Raw genomic sequence first — 17,804 nt, forward strand, 5'->3', positions numbered from 1 at the left:
ATCAGCAGTATATACTGTGTGTGACTGACAGGCTGCTCTCTATCACCTGTATATACTGTGTGTGACTGACAGGCTGCTCTCTATCACCTGTATATACTGTGTGTGACTGACAGGCTGCTCTCTATCACCTGTATATACTGTGTGTGACTGACAGGCTGCTCTCTATCACCTGTATATACTGTGTGTGACTAACAGGCTGCTCTCTATCACCTGTATATACTGTGTGTGACTGACAGGCTGCTCTCTATCACCTGTATATACTGTGTGTGACTGACAGGCTGCTCTCTATCACCTGTATATACTGTGTGTGACTGACAGGCTGCTCTCTATCAGTAATATATACTGTGTGTGACTAACAGGCTGCTCTCTATCAGCAGTATATACTGTGTGTGACTGACAGGCTGCTCTCTATAAACTGTATATACTGTGTGTGACTAACAGGCTGCTCTCTATCAGCAGTATATACTGTGTGTGACTGACAGGCTGCTCTCTATCAACTGTATATACTGTGTGTGACTGACAGGCTGCTCTCTATCAGTAATATATACTGTGTGTGACTAACAGGCTGCTCTCTATCAGCTGTATATACTGTGTGAGAGTGACAGGCTGCTCTCTATGAACTGTATATACTGTGTGTGACTGACAGGCTGCTCTCTATCAGCAGTATATACTGTGTGTGACTGACAGGCTGTTCTCTATCAGCAGTATATACTGTGTGTGACTGACAGGCTGCTCTCTATCACCTGTATATACTGTGTGTGACTGACAGGCTGCTCTCTATCACCTGTATATACTGTGTGTGACTGACAGGCTGCTCTCTATCAACTGTATATACTGTGTGTGACTGACAGGCTGCTCTCTATCAGTAATATATACTGTGTGTGACTAACAGGCTGCTCTCTATCAGCAGTATATACTGTGTGTGACTGACAGGCTGCTCTCTATAAACTGTATATACTGTGTGTGACTAACAGGCTGCTCTCTATCAGCAGTATATACTGTGTGTGACTGACAGGCTGCTCTCTATCAACTGTATATACTGTGTGTGACTGACAGGCTGCTCTCTATCAGTAATATATACTGTGTGTGACTAACAGGCTGCTCTCTATCAGCTGTATATACTGTGTGAGAGTGACAGGCTGCTCTCTATGAACTGTATATACTGTGTGTGACTGACAGGCTGCTCTCTATGAACTGTATATACTGTGTGTGACTGACAGGCTTCTCTCTATCAGCAGTATATACTGTGTGTGACTGACAGGCTGCTCTCTATCAGCAGTATATACTGTGTGTGACTGACAGGCTGCTCTCTATCAGCAGTATATACTGTGTGTGACTGACAGGCTGCTCTCTATCACCTGTATATACTGTGTGTGACTGACAGGCTGCTCTCTATCACCTGTATATACTGTGTGTGACTGACAGGCTGCTCTCTATCACCTGTATATACTGTGTGTGACTGACAGGCTGCTCTCTATCACCTGTATATACTGTGTGTGACTGACAGGCTGCTCTCTATCACCTGTATATACTGTGTGTGACTGACAGGCTGCTCTCTATCACCTGTATATACTGTGTGTGACTGACAGGCTGCTCTCTATCACCTGTATATACTGTGTGTGACTGACAGGCTGCTCTCTATCACCTGTATATACTGTGTGTGACTGACAGGCTGCTCTCTATCACCAGCAGTATACTGTGTGTGACTGACAGGCTGCTCTCTATCATCAGCAGTATACTGTGTGTGACTGACAGGCTGCTCTCTATCAGCTGTATATACTGTGTGTGACTGACAGGCTGCTCTCTATCAGTAATATATACTGTGTGTGACTGACAGGCTGCTCTCTATCACCTGTATATACTGTGTGTGACTGACAGGCTGCTCTCTATCAACTGTATATACTGTGTGTGACTGACAGGCTGCTCTCTATCAGTAATATATACTGTGTGTGACTAACAGGCTGCTCTCTATCAGCTGTATATACTGTGTGAGAGTGACAGGCTGCTCTCTATGAACTGTATATACTGTGTGTGACTGACAGGCTGCTCTCTATCAGCAGTATATACTGTGTGTGACTGACAGGCTGCTCTCTATCAACTGTATATACTGTGTGTGACTGACAGGCTGCTCTCTCTCAGCAGTATATACTGTGTGTGACCGACAGGCTGCTCTCTATCAGCAGTATATACTGTGTGTGACCGACAGGCTGCTCTCTATCAGCAGTATATACTGTGTGTGACTGACAGGCTGCTCTCTATCTGCAGTATATACTGTGTGTGAGTGACAGGCTGCTCTCTATCAGTAATATATACTGTGTGTGACTGACAGGCTGATCTCTATCAGCAATATATACTGTGTGTGAGTGACAGGCTGCTCTCTATCAGTAATATATACTGTGTGTGACTCACAGGCTGCTCTCTATCAGCTGTATATGCTGCGTGTGACTGACAGGCTGCTCTCTATCAGCAGCATATACTGTGTGTGACTGACAGGCTGCTCTCTATCAGCAGTATATACTGTGTGTGACTGACAGGCTGCTCTCTATCAGCAGTATATACTGTGTGTGACTGACAGGCTGCTCTCTATCACCTGTATATACTGTGTGTGACTGACAGGCTGCTCTCTATCACCTGTATATACTGTGTGTGACTGACAGGCTGCTCTCTATCACCTGTATATACTGTGTGTGACTGACAGGCTGCTCTCTATCAGCAGTATATACTGTGTGTGACTGACAGGCTGCTCTCTATCAACTGTATATACTGTGTGTGACTGACAGGCTGCTCTCTATCAGCAGTATATACTGTGTGTGACTCACAGGCTGCTCTCTATCAGCTGTATATGCTGCGTGTGACTGACAGGCTGCTCTCTATCAGCAGCATATACTGTGTGTGACTCACAGGCTGCTCTCTATCAGCTGTATATACTGTGTGTGACTGACAGGCTGCTCTCTATCGGTAATATATACTGTGTGTAGTATACACTGTGTGTGTCTGACAGGCTGCTCTCTATCAGCGACATATACTGTGTGTGACTGACAGGCTGCTCTCTATCAGCAGTATATACTGTGTGACTGACATGGAGCATCTGCAGAGCAGGTGTGTAGGGCGGCGACCGGGTCCTCAATTCATACCTTTACAAGGTTTTACCAGTTTAATATTTAGCATCTGCGGATGCCAGTTTCTGCTGCAGTGTTTTGCGAGTTGGTAGACCAGAGCATTCCATCCCTTAGGGGCTACTTTAGAAAGTTCCCATGGTAGCAGTGTCCCCCAGAGTGGTTGAAGAAAAAAAAGAAGACGTTTGTACTTTAAATCTCTTTCTCAGATTTCATCTGGGGGACACTGCGTTCCCTCCCTTTTGCTGTTCTATGGTTAGTTGTGTTGTTGAGCCCTTTACTTGGGACTTTAGTATTACTGAGGTCTGTGAGGTCGCAGAGGGGAGGAGGCAGCAGCAAACTTAGTTAACTATTTAAGTGCCAACTCCATGCGCCCTCATACAACCCCATGGTAGCAGTGTCCCCCAGATGGAATCAGAGAAAGAGATTTAACGTAAGTACAAAAATCTTCTTTTCATCTGGTCTAGAAACCTTCAAGTACTCTCTGAAAACTCATCTCTTCAGACAAGCTTATAATATTCCTCAACCACCTTCTTAACCACACTAGATTACCCCATTACCACCGTTACATAATTTACACAACCCTCTGACAAACATTGCTGTGTGGCTAAATCATATATCATACTAATCCCTTTTGTTTTTGACCTTTGCAATCTAGCTGGGTTGAAGATGCAATATGTAGACATAACCTCATGTATCCAGCTACCATTGCCCCATAGCTTGCGTGCTGTGCCCTCTTACCTTTTTCTGTTTTGCCCAGTTTGTTTATTATTGTGTTTGTTCCCAATTGTAAAGCGCTACGGAATATGCTGGCAGTATATAAATAAATGATGATGATGATGATATAGATAGATAATAAGACAGTGACATGATGGTATAGGTCTGTATTTGTTCTACCATTCCCTAACTGTACCTTATTAACTTTTTCATTGCTAACCAAACGCTTGGGACTCATGAGCATTTTTATAATAAAACATAAAAAGCAAAAAGCATTTAATTGAGTACATGAGATAAGGTGCTGTATTCCCAGCTAGTATATGGATGAGGAGCAGTATGACTGGCAGGGTCTGCTCCCCATGTGTAATCTGTCACCGCAGTGATACTTATGTGTTACATGTAATATTATGTGGCCTCTGTCACACACAGATCTCATACACTGTGAGGAGAACACTGACAGAGGTTACACTGTGTACTGTACACACATGGGAGGCTCTGTACACGGACACCGCGCCCTGACTCCTCCCCCAACCACCGGCGGGCGGGAAGTAAGAAGTTCCCGCCAAAGTATAAACCGCGCCAATACAGGAGAGCGGGAGTGTATATTACCTGAGACCGCCGCGTCCGAGTACCGGGATACCGAGACCCCCGAGCATCCGGGACACCGCAAGTAACTCCTCACCTACAGCGAGAGCCCCGTGCCACCTCCAAACAGCCTCACTTACCCAGAGACCCCCGAGCATCCGGGACATTACCAGAGACCCCCGAGCATCCGGGACATTACCAGAGACCTCACCCAGAGACCCCCGAGCATCCGGGACATTACCAGAGACCTCACCCAGAGACCCCCGAGCATCCGGGACATTACCAGAGCCCTCACCCAGAGACCCCCGAGCCGCCGCCATGTGGATCCAGGTGCGCACCATGGACGGCCGGGAGACTCACCGCATTGACTCCCTGTCCAAGCTGACCAAGGTGGAGGACCTGCGGCTGCGGATCCAGGAGGTGTTCGGGGTGGAGATGGACAGGCAGCGGCTCTTCTACCGGGGGAAGCAGATGGAGGACGGGCACACGCTGTTTGATTACAGCGTCGGTCTGAATGACATTGTCCAGCTGATGCTGCGCCAAGTCCCGGTGTCCGTCCCGGTAACGGAGGAGAGTGAGGAGACCCCGATGTCCGAGACGGAGCCCGAGGAGCAGCCCCAGGAAGAGCCGGTCCCCGCTGAGCACACAGACCTCGGCTTGTACCGGATCCAGCAGCTGGTGGACGCCCGGGACCTGCACATGGGCGCCTGGTTTGAGGCTCAGGTGGTGAATGTGACCCAGGGAAGCGGCGCCCGGGCTGATGGGGTGACCCCAGATGACCTCATCTACCATATCAAGTATGATGACTACCCTGAGAACGGGGTCGTCCAGCTGACGGACAAGGATGTGCGACCCCGAGCCCGGACCACCCTACAGTGGCACCAGCTGGCAGTGGGGCAAGTGGTCATGGTGAATTATAACCCGGATGATCCAAAAGAGAAGGGCTACTGGTATGATGCAGAGATCCTAAAAAAGAGAGAAACCAGAACTATTAAAGAAGTCTATGCAAAAGTTTTATTGGGGGATGCAGGGGACTCCTTGGATAACTGCAAGATCACATTTGTAGATGAAATTTTTAAGATTGAGGAGGCTGGGAGTTCAGCCCAATCTTCCAGTGAAAATCCCCCAAAACGACAAAATGGACCAGAATGCAAACATTGCAAGGATAACCCAAAAACAAAATGCCGCATGTGTGCCTGTCATGTATGTGGGGGCAAACAGGATCCTGGAAAGCAGCTGCTGTGTGATGAGTGTGACATGGCCTTCCATATGTATTGTCTCAATCCACCCCTTTCTTCGCTCCCCCAGGATGACGAGGATTGGTACTGTCCAGATTGTAGAAATGATGCCAGTGAAGTTGTATTAGCGGGTGAGAAGCTGAAGGAGAGCAAAAAAAAATCCAAAATGGCATCTGCCAGCTCTTCATGTCAAAGGGACTGGGGCAAAGGCATGGCATGTATGGGGCGCACTCGAGAATGCACAATTGTTCCATCTAATCACTATGGTCCAATACCTGGAGTACCAGTTGGTACAATGTGGAAATTCAGAGTTCAGGTGAGCGAGGCTGGCGTGCACAGGCCCCATGTGGCTGGTATCCACGGAAGAAGCAATGATGGTTCATATTCCCTAGTGCTGGCAGGAGGGTATGAGGATGATGTGGATAATGGGACTGAATTTACCTACACTGGGAGTGGTGGTCGTGACCTTTCTGGCAACAAGCGCACAGCGGAGCAGTCATGTGACCAGAAACTCACCAACATGAACAAAGCTCTGGCTCTGAATTGCAATGCTCCCATCAATGACAAACAGGGATCTGTAGCTAAGGACTGGCGAGCTGGTAAACCTGTGCGTGTTGTACGCAATGCCAAGGGGAGGAAACACAGCAAATATGCCCCAGAAGAAGGAAATAGATATGATGGAATCTACAAGGTTGTAAAGTATTGGCCTGAAAAGGGAAAGTCTGGGTTTCTTGTGTGGCGCTATCTGCTCAAGAGAGATGATGAGGAATCTGCCCCATGGTCTAAAGATGGCAAAGAACGCATAAAGAAATTGGGCCTCGTCATGCAATATCCTGAGGGTTACTTGGAATCTATGGCTAATAAGGAGAGAGAGAAAGAAAATGCTGGTGTGAATGAGTTGGAAACTCCAAGCAAAGGGAAGAGAAAAAGGATGTCTGAGAATTCTAAAGCTCTTGTGCCATCTACTGGAACACCTAAGAAAACCAAAGTGGAATCCTACAAACTGACTCCAGAGCAAAAAGCTCTGATTAAAAAGGATGCGCTGAATGTCAAATTATGGAATGAAGTAATGTCATTTCTTAAGGAAGGTCCCAAATTTATAAGCAAAGTGGAAGAGACCTTCCTATGCATCTGCTGCCAAGAGGTGGTATATGAGCCCATCACAACTGAGTGTCTGCACAATATTTGCAAGAACTGCCTTGACCGATCCTTTAAAGCCTCTGTGCACAGTTGTCCTGCATGCAGATATGACCTGGGCGTAAATTACAACATGTGTGTGAACAAGCCGCTGCAAGCCATTCTCATCCAGCTCCTCCCTGGCTATGAGAGAGGGAGATAAATCTTATGGGTGACAATGCATTAGATATTTTTGATTTTAAACCTTTTAGGATTATGCTGTTTTCAGCACCCTCTTGTACAAGTTTTCCCTGGCTATAAATGTTCTGTCTTCCAGTCTGTCCCCCCTCCTCCAGCTTGCCAACTCTTGCAACTAAACCTCTCTACCTTTGTCAACTGTAACCAAATTGCTGCTACCACCTTTTCTACTTGTCTATATCCAATGACTCCAGTCTTCTTCTAGACTGAAAAACTTTGCAAATAGTTGTATCCAAACCATAACCCTCTTTTCATTTAGTTCCTGTACTGTAATCTATGCATTTTTGGTTTTGCTGTATCTTGCATCACTGTATTGCTTGCCTTGTAGGACACTTAATGTTCTTTCACCCAGAATTGCACTGATGGCCTATTTGATAAAAGGTGCAGTTTGCTCTTAAACTAGCATTTTGCAGCCTTTAGTGAACAGACTGCTAGTTTCATGTTTGCAGGGATGTGATGTTCTACCTCAACTAGACAGAACTGTCTACAAGGCACTTATTATGTAATTACCTTTTGCTGCTTTACTGGTTTCTCAACTCCATAGGACCCAACAGGCCATGACTGTATATTTGAATTAATTTAGTAGATTAATGATGGTGGCATTTGAGGGTTGAGAAACTCAGCTGTAGGAGATCATATCACAGCCATTGACGTGCCTTGTTTTTTCTGTATTTCTGGAGCCAGTTACTAAGTGCAGCTGCCAAATTCTGGAACTGAAGCAATATTATCATTTTCATGTTTCCAAATGTAATTAAGTTTTATCCAGTTAGATTTGCTCAAGTTTTTGGTATGGGTACCTTTTTATAGGGAAGTATCAATTTGTTATATCATAAGTTATTTTTTAAGGCTGTCCCATTACTTACACACACAATGAGTTGTGACTGAATGGTTTCCCAACAACTCACCAGGAACAAGTGAGTTCAATAGGGAATAATGTTTTCTTGCCTATTGTGCCTCGTACAGCCACTAGATCTTGCTGAATTTATACGCTTTATTCCCCTTGATATTTGGTTCAGCCTACAAAATAACATTTCCACTGTGTTGGTGGGTTCACTTAAAAATAAGACTGTAATTCTGAAAGCGTTATGCAAAAGTAATAGACTGCTTGAAATGTAGTATGTTTTCTATTTCAGTTCTCTGGGAAACAGATTATTCTTGTTTGACTGTAAAGTGCGTTACGTTCTGTTCCCATGATGTTATACTTGCTGTTTGACATGTATTTTAGTACTACATGGAGTTTAATCGTGGTAATTATTGGTGTTCTAAGTATGTCATACTTAATTCATTTGCTATTTTGTTGTGATCTAAACAGAATGCATGAAATGTGTTATCAGGTTGTTGTTGTTTTTTACCTTTTTGTGCAACTGATTTGGTTTTAAAATAAAAAAAAAAGTTTTGTTTAAAAAAAAAAAATGCATGTTTTATTAAAATGTACAAGATACAAGACCATTGGTTAAGCTGACTCAGAGATGTAACTTTAGATGGGGGTAGTGCTTTATAAAAGTTCTATTAATGCTTGCCTTTCAGTTTCTTCAACATACCTTCCCCCACATCCTTGTTAAATTAATTTATGGTTTAATTAGAGACTACTAAAGTTTTGACTGTTCCAGTATGAACATTCCTCTTGTAAGTACTCTTTCCATACCATGACCATGGTTAGTAGATAGTCAACATTGTGTTTATTGGCCATAGGGTCACATGATTGAATTGCCTTTCAATAGTCATTTTAACAGGGTCTCTTGTGCTTCAGGGAAGGGAATTGCCATTGTCATGTTATCTACCTATGTTACTGGTAATCGTTTATTACATGTTTTTACAGAATACTAGAACATGTTTAACCTTTTCTGACAGTAGACACTGAGGGTCGGATTCAGTTTGGTGCAAGGTGTGTTTCCGGAACAGACTGCAGAGACACACCGCATCAGATTTTTCCACAATTTCTGCTAATTTTTCCTTGTGTCCCATATAGGTGCACCTCGCTGACAATAGGTACCTCTGAACATTGAGGCGGTCTTCAGAGGCACCTTACACCGAATTTAATCTAACACTAAGAGCTGCGCTCATTACCAGCCTTAATAGTAGGAATCTCCGTTCATTTTTCTGTGCACCACTATGGGGTTCGGGGGGGGGGGGGGGGGGGGAATGAGTAGAGATTCCTGCTATAATATTGGCACATTGTGTCTTTTTGGACCTTTCAGAGACATTTTGCGCTGAATTAAATCCCAATTCTAGTTTTACTATTTCTAGTGCCTGCTACTTTCATAAGTAGTTAACATTTTATTTAGCATTCTGATTGTAACTGAGTTTTAGAATTAATTTTGTTATATTACGGAAGTTTGCTATGGGTAAAATACATTAGGGCAGTGAGCTCTAAAGACTGGTAACTAACTCACGAGAAGCACACTTTCCCTAGCATTAAACCCTAACACAACACAGGATGTGCCCTTCCATATTTTTTGTGTGGTGGTCATAACGCTCAACACTAGAACATTATATCCATAACGGTTCTTTCAATAAAACTCCTGCCGTTTCTAGGATGCAGATGTTTCCCTTACCTACTTAGATTAGCGGCGACTGCAGCAAAGGCGAGAACTGACTTTGTAAGTGACATGAGAATTGGGTGCTTACAGTAAGTTTGTCATGGCCATCCGCTCAGACCTCAACCACCGTGTTCAGTCAGTGCTTTGGATGACACCTATCTATTCCCAATACAAGTAACAGAGGAACATTGCACAAATAGTAGAGTATTAGTCCAGGGTTTGGTTGTGGGGTGGACACCCCTCTGGTCATGATCAGAATATAACTTAGGATGTAAATTCATATATGTACAATGGTTTTAAAGATTTGGGTTTTTTTGTTTAAAATTCACCTAAATGACCTAAAGTTGATTTGAAGGTAAAATTCACCTTTACCTTTAGATATGTTTGTAAGCTATATCATACTCTGACTAGGGGATTATTTTGGTTTCATTCCCCCCCCCCCCCTTTTTTTTTTTTTTGTTCCTTCTGAAATATACACACACCTTTCTCTTCTTACCAAGCCCCATCTCCACTTTATTGACCACGTCTTTCCTTTCACCTCGCTCCCATCTCATTCTCTTTCCCATCCCCTCATCTTTACTGTGTTCAATTCTTGCTTCAACTACTGGACTCTCCTTCCCCCGTCCGGCTATGCCAGACTTTCTCCTTCCCACCCCACCTCGTCTCTTTCCCATCTTTCCACCCATGCATCCATCCTTTTTCTTTTCTCCTCATTGTCACTTTTTCCTCTCTCGTGTCTGCGCCCTTTTCACTTGCTTTTCTGTCACTCTCTGGCCATGCCCCTTGCTCATTCTTCTTCCCTTCGCTCTTCCTCCTCATGCCCCCTTTTCCTCTTTCTCTCCCTTTCAAAGGTTTTGCTCATAGCAGAGGAATGTTTCCTTATGCGCACAGCCTGGATGCTAGAGCGAACTTTGTAGAGACGAATAGCTGACATAAGGTACATTGCTAGGTTATCTACAACGGCAACATTTAAAGTACATTATATGTAGGTTTGTTTTTTGGAGAGAAATGTTTCTGACCTCCTGCTGTATATATGCTGCACCTTTCCTCACTTTCAGAGCACCATTTCTCTTTTACTTATACTCCAGTTTCTGCAACTTGATAAAGGTGCAGGCTATGCTGTAATTCACAATCAAATGCAGTGCCTAACCAAATACCACCTCACGTCAAGTCCTAGTGGTCAAAAAGGTGTTAAGGACTCTCTGGGCGGAATACTCTGGTGTCAGAGCTTTACTTCTAATATGCACATGACACCGTTCCCTTTTATGAGTTTTTGGCATGTCACGTGGTTCCAAACACAAAACCCAGCCCTCACCCAAACTGCTCCTAAAACTCATCTTCTGTGTTAGGGGGGTGGGGGATATTTAATAAATGGAAGGCCGTCTCTGTAGCCTCCTGGTACTACAGTTTAGAATCAGTACCTGATAGATGCACTGTGTCCTGCTTATATAAACCAGGATCACGGTGTTCAAGATACAGACGCTAAACGGAGCCTGTGTGCCTGAGATAATCTGACAGTTTTTTATTCATTTTCCTTTGGTCTTAATAGCCTATTTCCAAACCATGTGGGACATTATCTATGACTAAATAATTTTGACAGCAACAAAAAAATACCACAAATATTAGGAATAAATTTCATAAAATGCACAGATTAGGTCACTGGCATTCTCAAGAAAGATGTGAGATGAAAGCATAGCACTCTTACCAAACTAATTGAATATAACTTGATGCTAAAGTTCCACCCGTCGTGTGCAGCTCACCAAGCCTTAATAATATAAGAATCTCCACCTATCTAATTGGTGACCAGCCTAAAATATAACAATGCAACACGTGAACTAGAACACCTGTGAAATACTCCTAGGATTTCATTGGTGTGGAGTCTAAGGATACACTTACAATTTAAACACTATAGCCAAAAGTATGTGGGGTACCCCTTTTAATTAGTGTGTATTGCCATTTCAGCTACATATGTTGTTAACAAGTGCATACAATCAAGCATGAAGCCAAGCAATCTTCCTAGTCAAACATTAGCAGTAGAATGGTTCATACTGAAGGAGCAACAACAGCTCTGCTGTGAAGCGGCAGGCTATACAAGCTCTCAGAATGGGTGGGCCGAGCGCTGAAGCACATCTGTCCTCTGTTCCAACACTCCCTGCCGAGCTCCAAACTGCCTCTGGAAGCAACACAAACAATTTTTTTCGGGACTTTCAATGTATTAGGTTATCATGGGCTAGCACACAATCCTCAGATTATCCTGTGCAATGCCTAATGTTGACTGGAGGGGTATAAAGCACACCACCATTGGACCCTAGAGCAGTGGAAAGGTGCTCACTGGAGTGACGAATTGCACCACCATCTGGCTGTAAGACAATTCTGGGTTTGTGGATTCCAGGAAAACACTTTCTTCCCAAATGCGTACAGTCATGTGTAAAGTTTGGTGGAGGATAAATATAATGGTCTGGGGCTGTTTTTCATGCTTTGTCTTGGGCCCCTTAGTTAAGGGAAATCGCAATGACCTTTTATAGAGTTGTGTGCTTCCAACTTTGTGGCAACAGGTTGAGTAAGGCCTGTTCCTGCTTCAGCATGACAATGGCCCTGCGCACAAGTGAGGTCCATCTAAAAATGGTTTCCCAAGTTTGGCGTGGAATAATTTTGATAGGGTTGAGATCAGGGCTATCTGCAAGCCAGTCCACACCAAACACCTTTGGGATGAATTTGGAATGCCGGCTGTGAGCCAAGTCCTATCACCCAGCATCTGTGCCTGACCTCGCTAATGCTCTTGTGGCTGAATGGATGCATATCTTCCCCCAGCCATGTTCCAAAATTATAAGAGTGGAGGCTACTGTAGCAGTGATGGGAGACCAACTCCTTATTAATGCCCATGGTTTTGGAATGAAATGTTCAACAAGCACATATGGATATGATGTTTAGTTGTCCACTTTTTTATAGAACTTTTTTTATTTTATTTTTTTAATAGATATTCTTTTTTTTACCCTAGGTGACTTAATTTTGTACGTTATTTCCCTTCTCATCACAAGATGAGTGCTCTAAGCAGCAAATGTTTGTTTATAGCGATGTTTTGCATTTGTCATTTAAGACGATGGATGTGTCTTACTAATTGCCTAATAACTGTGCTTGCCACCAATCATAAATCCCAAACATCTCAGATTATGCATAGTAAATATATTAACTAAAGCATATTCAGTCACATTGCTGTTTTCTTCTTTGTGACCTACTGTACTCATTTGTTTTTCTATGTAAATCCATATATGGGACGTTTAATGTGGGTGGTGATGCAGCCTGTAGCTAATTTGAACGTTTTGTTTACATACCCCATTGCAGTTTGTTTTTTTTTTCTTCTTCTTTCAGCACCCACATAGGGGAAACTTTCAAACAGTACTGCACTGCAATTTGTGTAATTCTATCCACAAACTACAACTGCCCCTCTTCCAGTGTGTGGGTCCCAAATTAAGTATAATGTTTGGTGACCATACTTCTAAAACTTGCACTAACCAGGCCATAAGTAATCTGGACACTTCACCTACCCACTTGTGGCCAAGTTCAGCAATGATCCTCCTGTTCCTCAGCTCCCCAGCAAATAACCTCAATATAATCCACTTTAGAAAGTACTATGGGTTTTATTTGTTTTGACCATCTGTAGCAAACTAGAGATCTGTTTATCAAAGGCACATCGCACATTTTACAACCTAAAATTATATTTCGTCCGTTTAGAAAATGGGAAAGTGAGGATAGAAAGTATCAAGAGGGGACTGCAGGATTTCCGTGGTAGGTATTTAAAATGTAATGAGTGTAAGATAATCTACATTATTTGTGGAAATAATAGGATAGGGTACAGTGCCACTTGTGTGTTTTTAGAGCTACCAGAGGAAAATAGGGAAACCCCTATCCTTAAAAACATATAAGAAATTCCTTGGCGCTAAAAATATGTAGTGCAGAAATGGTTTATTCCATAACACATAAAATGACAGTTCTGGCCAGAACGCAAAATACAATGACAAATAAGGTAGAAAATATATATTAGTGTGTCGTTTATTACACTCTCCAAAGACTGTGATGCAGGGAAATCAATAATTACACATAGGCAATGTCCCCTGTGGTAATATCGCAAGTAGGACAGAAAATATCAAAGTCCAAAAGGCATGGGTAATGTTCCATAAGCTCACAAGGAAATCCAACAGGCAGTAAAGTGGCTTTCAAACCTGAAATAAGCCTGAGGAGTGGTCCACTCTTGTAGGATGAGTCTTAAATGCAGTCTCTGTACATGCACAGCGGCGGACAGTCTGTGGAGTCCGAACAACAAGCAGTATGCCTCCGAGAAAGTATTGTGTGGGAGATGGACTTGCGTTTGTGATGGTCGTCTCACAATCGGGTTCCTTACCTCCCCTCTGTGGAGCAGGGGGCAGCGTAGAGTGGAACCTGCGTCGTCTTCAACTATGCGCGCATCATGCGCAGAGTGGTGCCTGCGTCCCAGCTGTTTGCTCTTTCTCCTCTCCTGTCCCTTGCTCCCGTGCTGACATGGCAGGCCTGCGTTCCAGCAGCGGGAGCTACGAAAGTGAATTAGAATTGCACCTACAGTAATCACAGAGCAGGATGTGAGATATACGAGATTCCAAAGATTAACAATGGGACAGATTAATGACATGAGGCTCCTATCATACTGGTACAGGCAGGGCCATCTTAACAGCGTTATGGGCCCCCGGGCAAAGCAGTGCACCGGGGCCCCTAGATATAGATATATAAATGGATACAGATATAGATATATAGAGATAGATGTACTTGCTCAGTGACCCTTGAAGGTTTTTTTGCAGGTTTTTTTCTTTTGCAGGATTATTTATTCTCATTAAGAGCCGTGCCTATGGGTCCCTTTGCTTGTGGGGCCCCCGGGCAGCTGCCCATCGTGCCCAATGGAAAAGATGGCCCTGGGTACAGGATGATTATTGCTGCAAACACATCTCTATTTGAAATGTTGTACATCCAACATTTTTTTTTCCTTTTTAAAATAAACTCTTTTTGGTCAGGACTTCAAACATTGGAGATCTCTGGGTGCTTGTATTTGTACCCCAGCTGTCATCATGGCTTTGAGTAAGAAAGTATGAGACATTAATTTGTCTACAAGCTTGATATGTGACCTTGATTTGTTGCTGCTACAATACAACTTGTAAATGAACAGATATTAAATACAGGTGTTTGGGCTCTCCCAAAAAAAAAAAAAAATTTGCTACAGGAATTTTATTGCAGACTTGGAAAGGGTGTGGGTAAAAACTACAGTTTTTGCCAGATTTAGGGCTTTTCTTCCATTTAATGAGGATCTGTCCCTTTTCTGAAAGCAGGTAGCTTTTAAATGTCTGTGGAGTTTTTTCTATGGCCTCAGCTGCCAGCAGGTCAGAAGTCTGTGTGTAAAGGTGAGTCTTAAGGGCTTGCACTCTAATCATTAGCATAAATGGGTGTATTTAGCAACTTTAAAGACCTCAGTGACAGCTGGGGAGGGGGTATTTTAAATGCGGACCCACTGCTTAAAAAAATGTATACATGTATATTTCTTTTACCAACTATTCATAAAAATCACCCTGATATTATCCCGCTGAATATGCTAAGGAAATAAATGTGCCACTCCCATGTTTTATACATGCTAAGAAATTGTGTTTTGTGGGTTTATAATTGCATTTTTTCTTTTTTTTTTTTGTGTGCAGAATTGTATGTTTGTTGGACTGGTCACACAGGGGACAATAGTTTTTGAGCTGGTAGAATAAACCTAGGCAGATGGAAATTCCTTACAGTAAAGGTAAATAAATGTAAATAGGCGCTTATAGTGGTGCTTAATTCCATGAGAATCTGCTATTGCTATCTGACAGCACGAGGCTCTAATAATGAGGTAGATATACTATTAATATTAATATTGTAATGACCATTTAATACCTACATTCATTATCGGTAGGTTGATGTTTAAACCCAGTTCAATTTATCCAGCTCTAAACTTAATTTTTTCAAAAGTTTCACATTACAAACTACCTTCGGTCACTGTAAATCCAAAATCCATTCTACATATAATAGGATACCATAGGAACGCCAGGACTTACAGTTTCACATTCTAGCCATCTTGTATTCCATTCAGACACCATAATCCTGTTTCACTGTGTCCCATAAATCTATAATATAGTCCCACAATTGTACAGCATTGCAGGAGTTAACAACATTGCACAGTGTCGCCCATCTTAACACTATATCTGCCTATACTGCTCAATTATTATGCTATCTCAAATGGATATAATTTCTATTCATGCAACACAACTTACACACAGGCACATATTAATCACAGTCTCCAATATTTCTTGAGAGGTCATGACTCATTGACCTATGGATGTGGACCTTAATACTGTATCTTTGTGATGTCACTGCTTTTCATGACTGAATAGGGGAAAAATTGTTGTTGAACTCTGACTTTGGAAACCAGAACATTCTAATTAACCCTTGTCTTGGTGTCAACTGCGCAAGCGAATGCATGCGATACTTTGCCTTGTAATCTATTTTGTGAATAAAACCTTTGTGCTTTGGAACCACAGCAATTGCATCGGAGAATCCTTATTGCAAATGATACATATGGACAGGGCCGCCATCAGGGGGGTACCAGGGGTACTGTTGTACCGGGCTCACCAGGGGGCACGGTACAACAGCTCAGCACAGACTTAGCTGGGGCCCGCCGCTGGTCTCTGCTATTCTGTCTTCAGCCTGGCTGTCACCGTGACAGCCAGGCACCAGGATCCAATTGCAGGGGTGGAGGATTCATTCCCCCTGCGATCATGTGCTCTGCCTGTGACAGATCACATGATCGCAGGGTGAATGATTCCTCCACCCCTGCGATCGGATCCTGGTGTCTGGGTGTCACGGTGACAGCCAGGCTGAAGACAGAATAGCGGAGACCAGCGGCGGGCCCCCAGGTAAGTATGTGTTGCTCATGGGGGAGGGTGGCACGGGGGGCCCGTACTGGGCCCGATTTATTTTTTTTATTTATTTATTTATTTTTATCTCTGAAGGCGGCCCTGCATATGGATGTATCCGTCTTGTGTTACATAATATAAAATATTTATTTGGGGTGGAGCCAACCTTCCACAGGAAATAGCTTGCAGTATGATATGCAAATCTGAGCAGTTTATCAGGTACACACAGTGTTTACCAGCCTTATACTTTATGAGGTAGGGGAGGAAACTTGTTTACTAAAAATAATTCAATTCGAGCAAGGCTGAAACTGAAGATAATATAATAGAAAATGTAATATCTTTAACACTATGCAAAATATTGATGCTTATTCTCTATTTAATCTCCGGTAATTTGTTTGCTTTGCAATACTCTACCAGGTGACTTGATCATAAAGATCGCTGGGATTATTATGGAAACCCTTTCTGTTAGAGGAGCAGAGATTGTCTCACAAACGGACTTGTTGGAGCAAGGTTTGTTAATGTGTTTGCAGGATTCCTATGACAAACGCTGTAACCCTCAGGTAAGTTTTCATTAGTCATGCTGGCACAATATTTTGACTGACTTCCTGATGCAGCTGCTGATGTCTAAAGCTCAGGTGTTGCTTAATCGGACCCTGGGGCCCCTTTTGGACAAGCGATTGTTACGATTTGCCTCTTGGAAAGCAGAGCAATAAGTAATCACTGTAGACCCCCCTACCCCCAACATTATATTGAGAGCATTTTTGTTTAATAAATAGGCCTCCTTCCTCTAACCAGCGCTAAAAGAAGAAGAGCAGAGAGGCTGGCGAGCAGAGCACCTCTGAATCAATGTGCTTCCTGCTAGTCTGTATGGTTCATTGTGGTATGCCACCCTCTTGGTTTTGCACCCTGTGCGGCCATACCGACCTCGTTACTGCCCTCCTGTTGCACAGCCAAAGCCTCAAGTGCAAGATTTTTAAAATAAAGTATCTATGTGAAACCGTGTTTTGGACTCATGCGACTGAAGCATAAAGACACTTGCGATCCATTGCCCCTTTCTCTATACTCTGAGCTGTCATCCTCTCGTTGATTTACAGTCGTTCCTATGTGTTTGTTAACATATATTATTATATGCCATGCATGTTATATGCCATTTGTTATACAAGTTAAAAAAGTTAAAGTAAGTAGAACATGATTTCTGGGTTTTATATTTAGTATATGTAAATATAATACTATCAAACTTGTCAGTTGGCCAACAAAGTCATTGTATACTAGTACCCT

The 17,804-nt window shown here is 43.1% G+C and overlaps 2 protein-coding genes across 3 annotated transcripts in view; both read left to right on the forward strand.

The window, feature by feature from the left end:
* Nucleotides 1-4,290: 4,290 nt before the first annotated feature.
* On the forward strand, nucleotides 4,291-8,525 carry LOC142158145 (E3 ubiquitin-protein ligase UHRF1-like). The gene has a single exon (XM_075211818.1). The coding sequence runs from the start codon at nucleotides 4,737-4,739 to the stop codon at nucleotides 6,993-6,995; it is 2,259 nt and encodes a 752-aa protein (XP_075067919.1). The 5' UTR covers nucleotides 4,291-4,736; the 3' UTR covers nucleotides 6,996-8,525.
* An 8,174-nt stretch (nucleotides 8,526-16,699) lies between these two features.
* LOC142158153 (1-aminocyclopropane-1-carboxylate synthase-like protein 1) overlaps nucleotides 16,700-17,804 on the forward strand; it is a 56,635-nt gene continuing 55,530 nt past the window's right edge. Inside the window, exon 1 of one of the 2 annotated variants that reach the window (XM_075211838.1) lies at nucleotides 16,700-17,086. In XM_075211838.1, coding sequence (XP_075067939.1) covers nucleotides 16,976-17,086 — 111 coding nt within the window. In that variant the 5' untranslated portion in view covers nucleotides 16,700-16,975. The remainder of the gene's footprint in view (nucleotides 17,087-17,804) is intronic. The other variant, XM_075211839.1, reaches the window with a different exon arrangement.

This window comes from Mixophyes fleayi, chromosome 5 (genome assembly GCF_038048845.1).
Source record: "Mixophyes fleayi isolate aMixFle1 chromosome 5, aMixFle1.hap1, whole genome shotgun sequence".
NCBI classification, from domain to species: Eukaryota; Metazoa; Chordata; class Amphibia; order Anura; family Limnodynastidae; genus Mixophyes; species Mixophyes fleayi.

What these genes read in the sequence shown, in the direction of transcription:
- LOC142158145 (XM_075211818.1), top strand. Translation starts at nt 4,737, where the DNA reads ATGTGGATCCAGGTGCGCACCATGGACGGCCGGGAGACTCACCGCATT.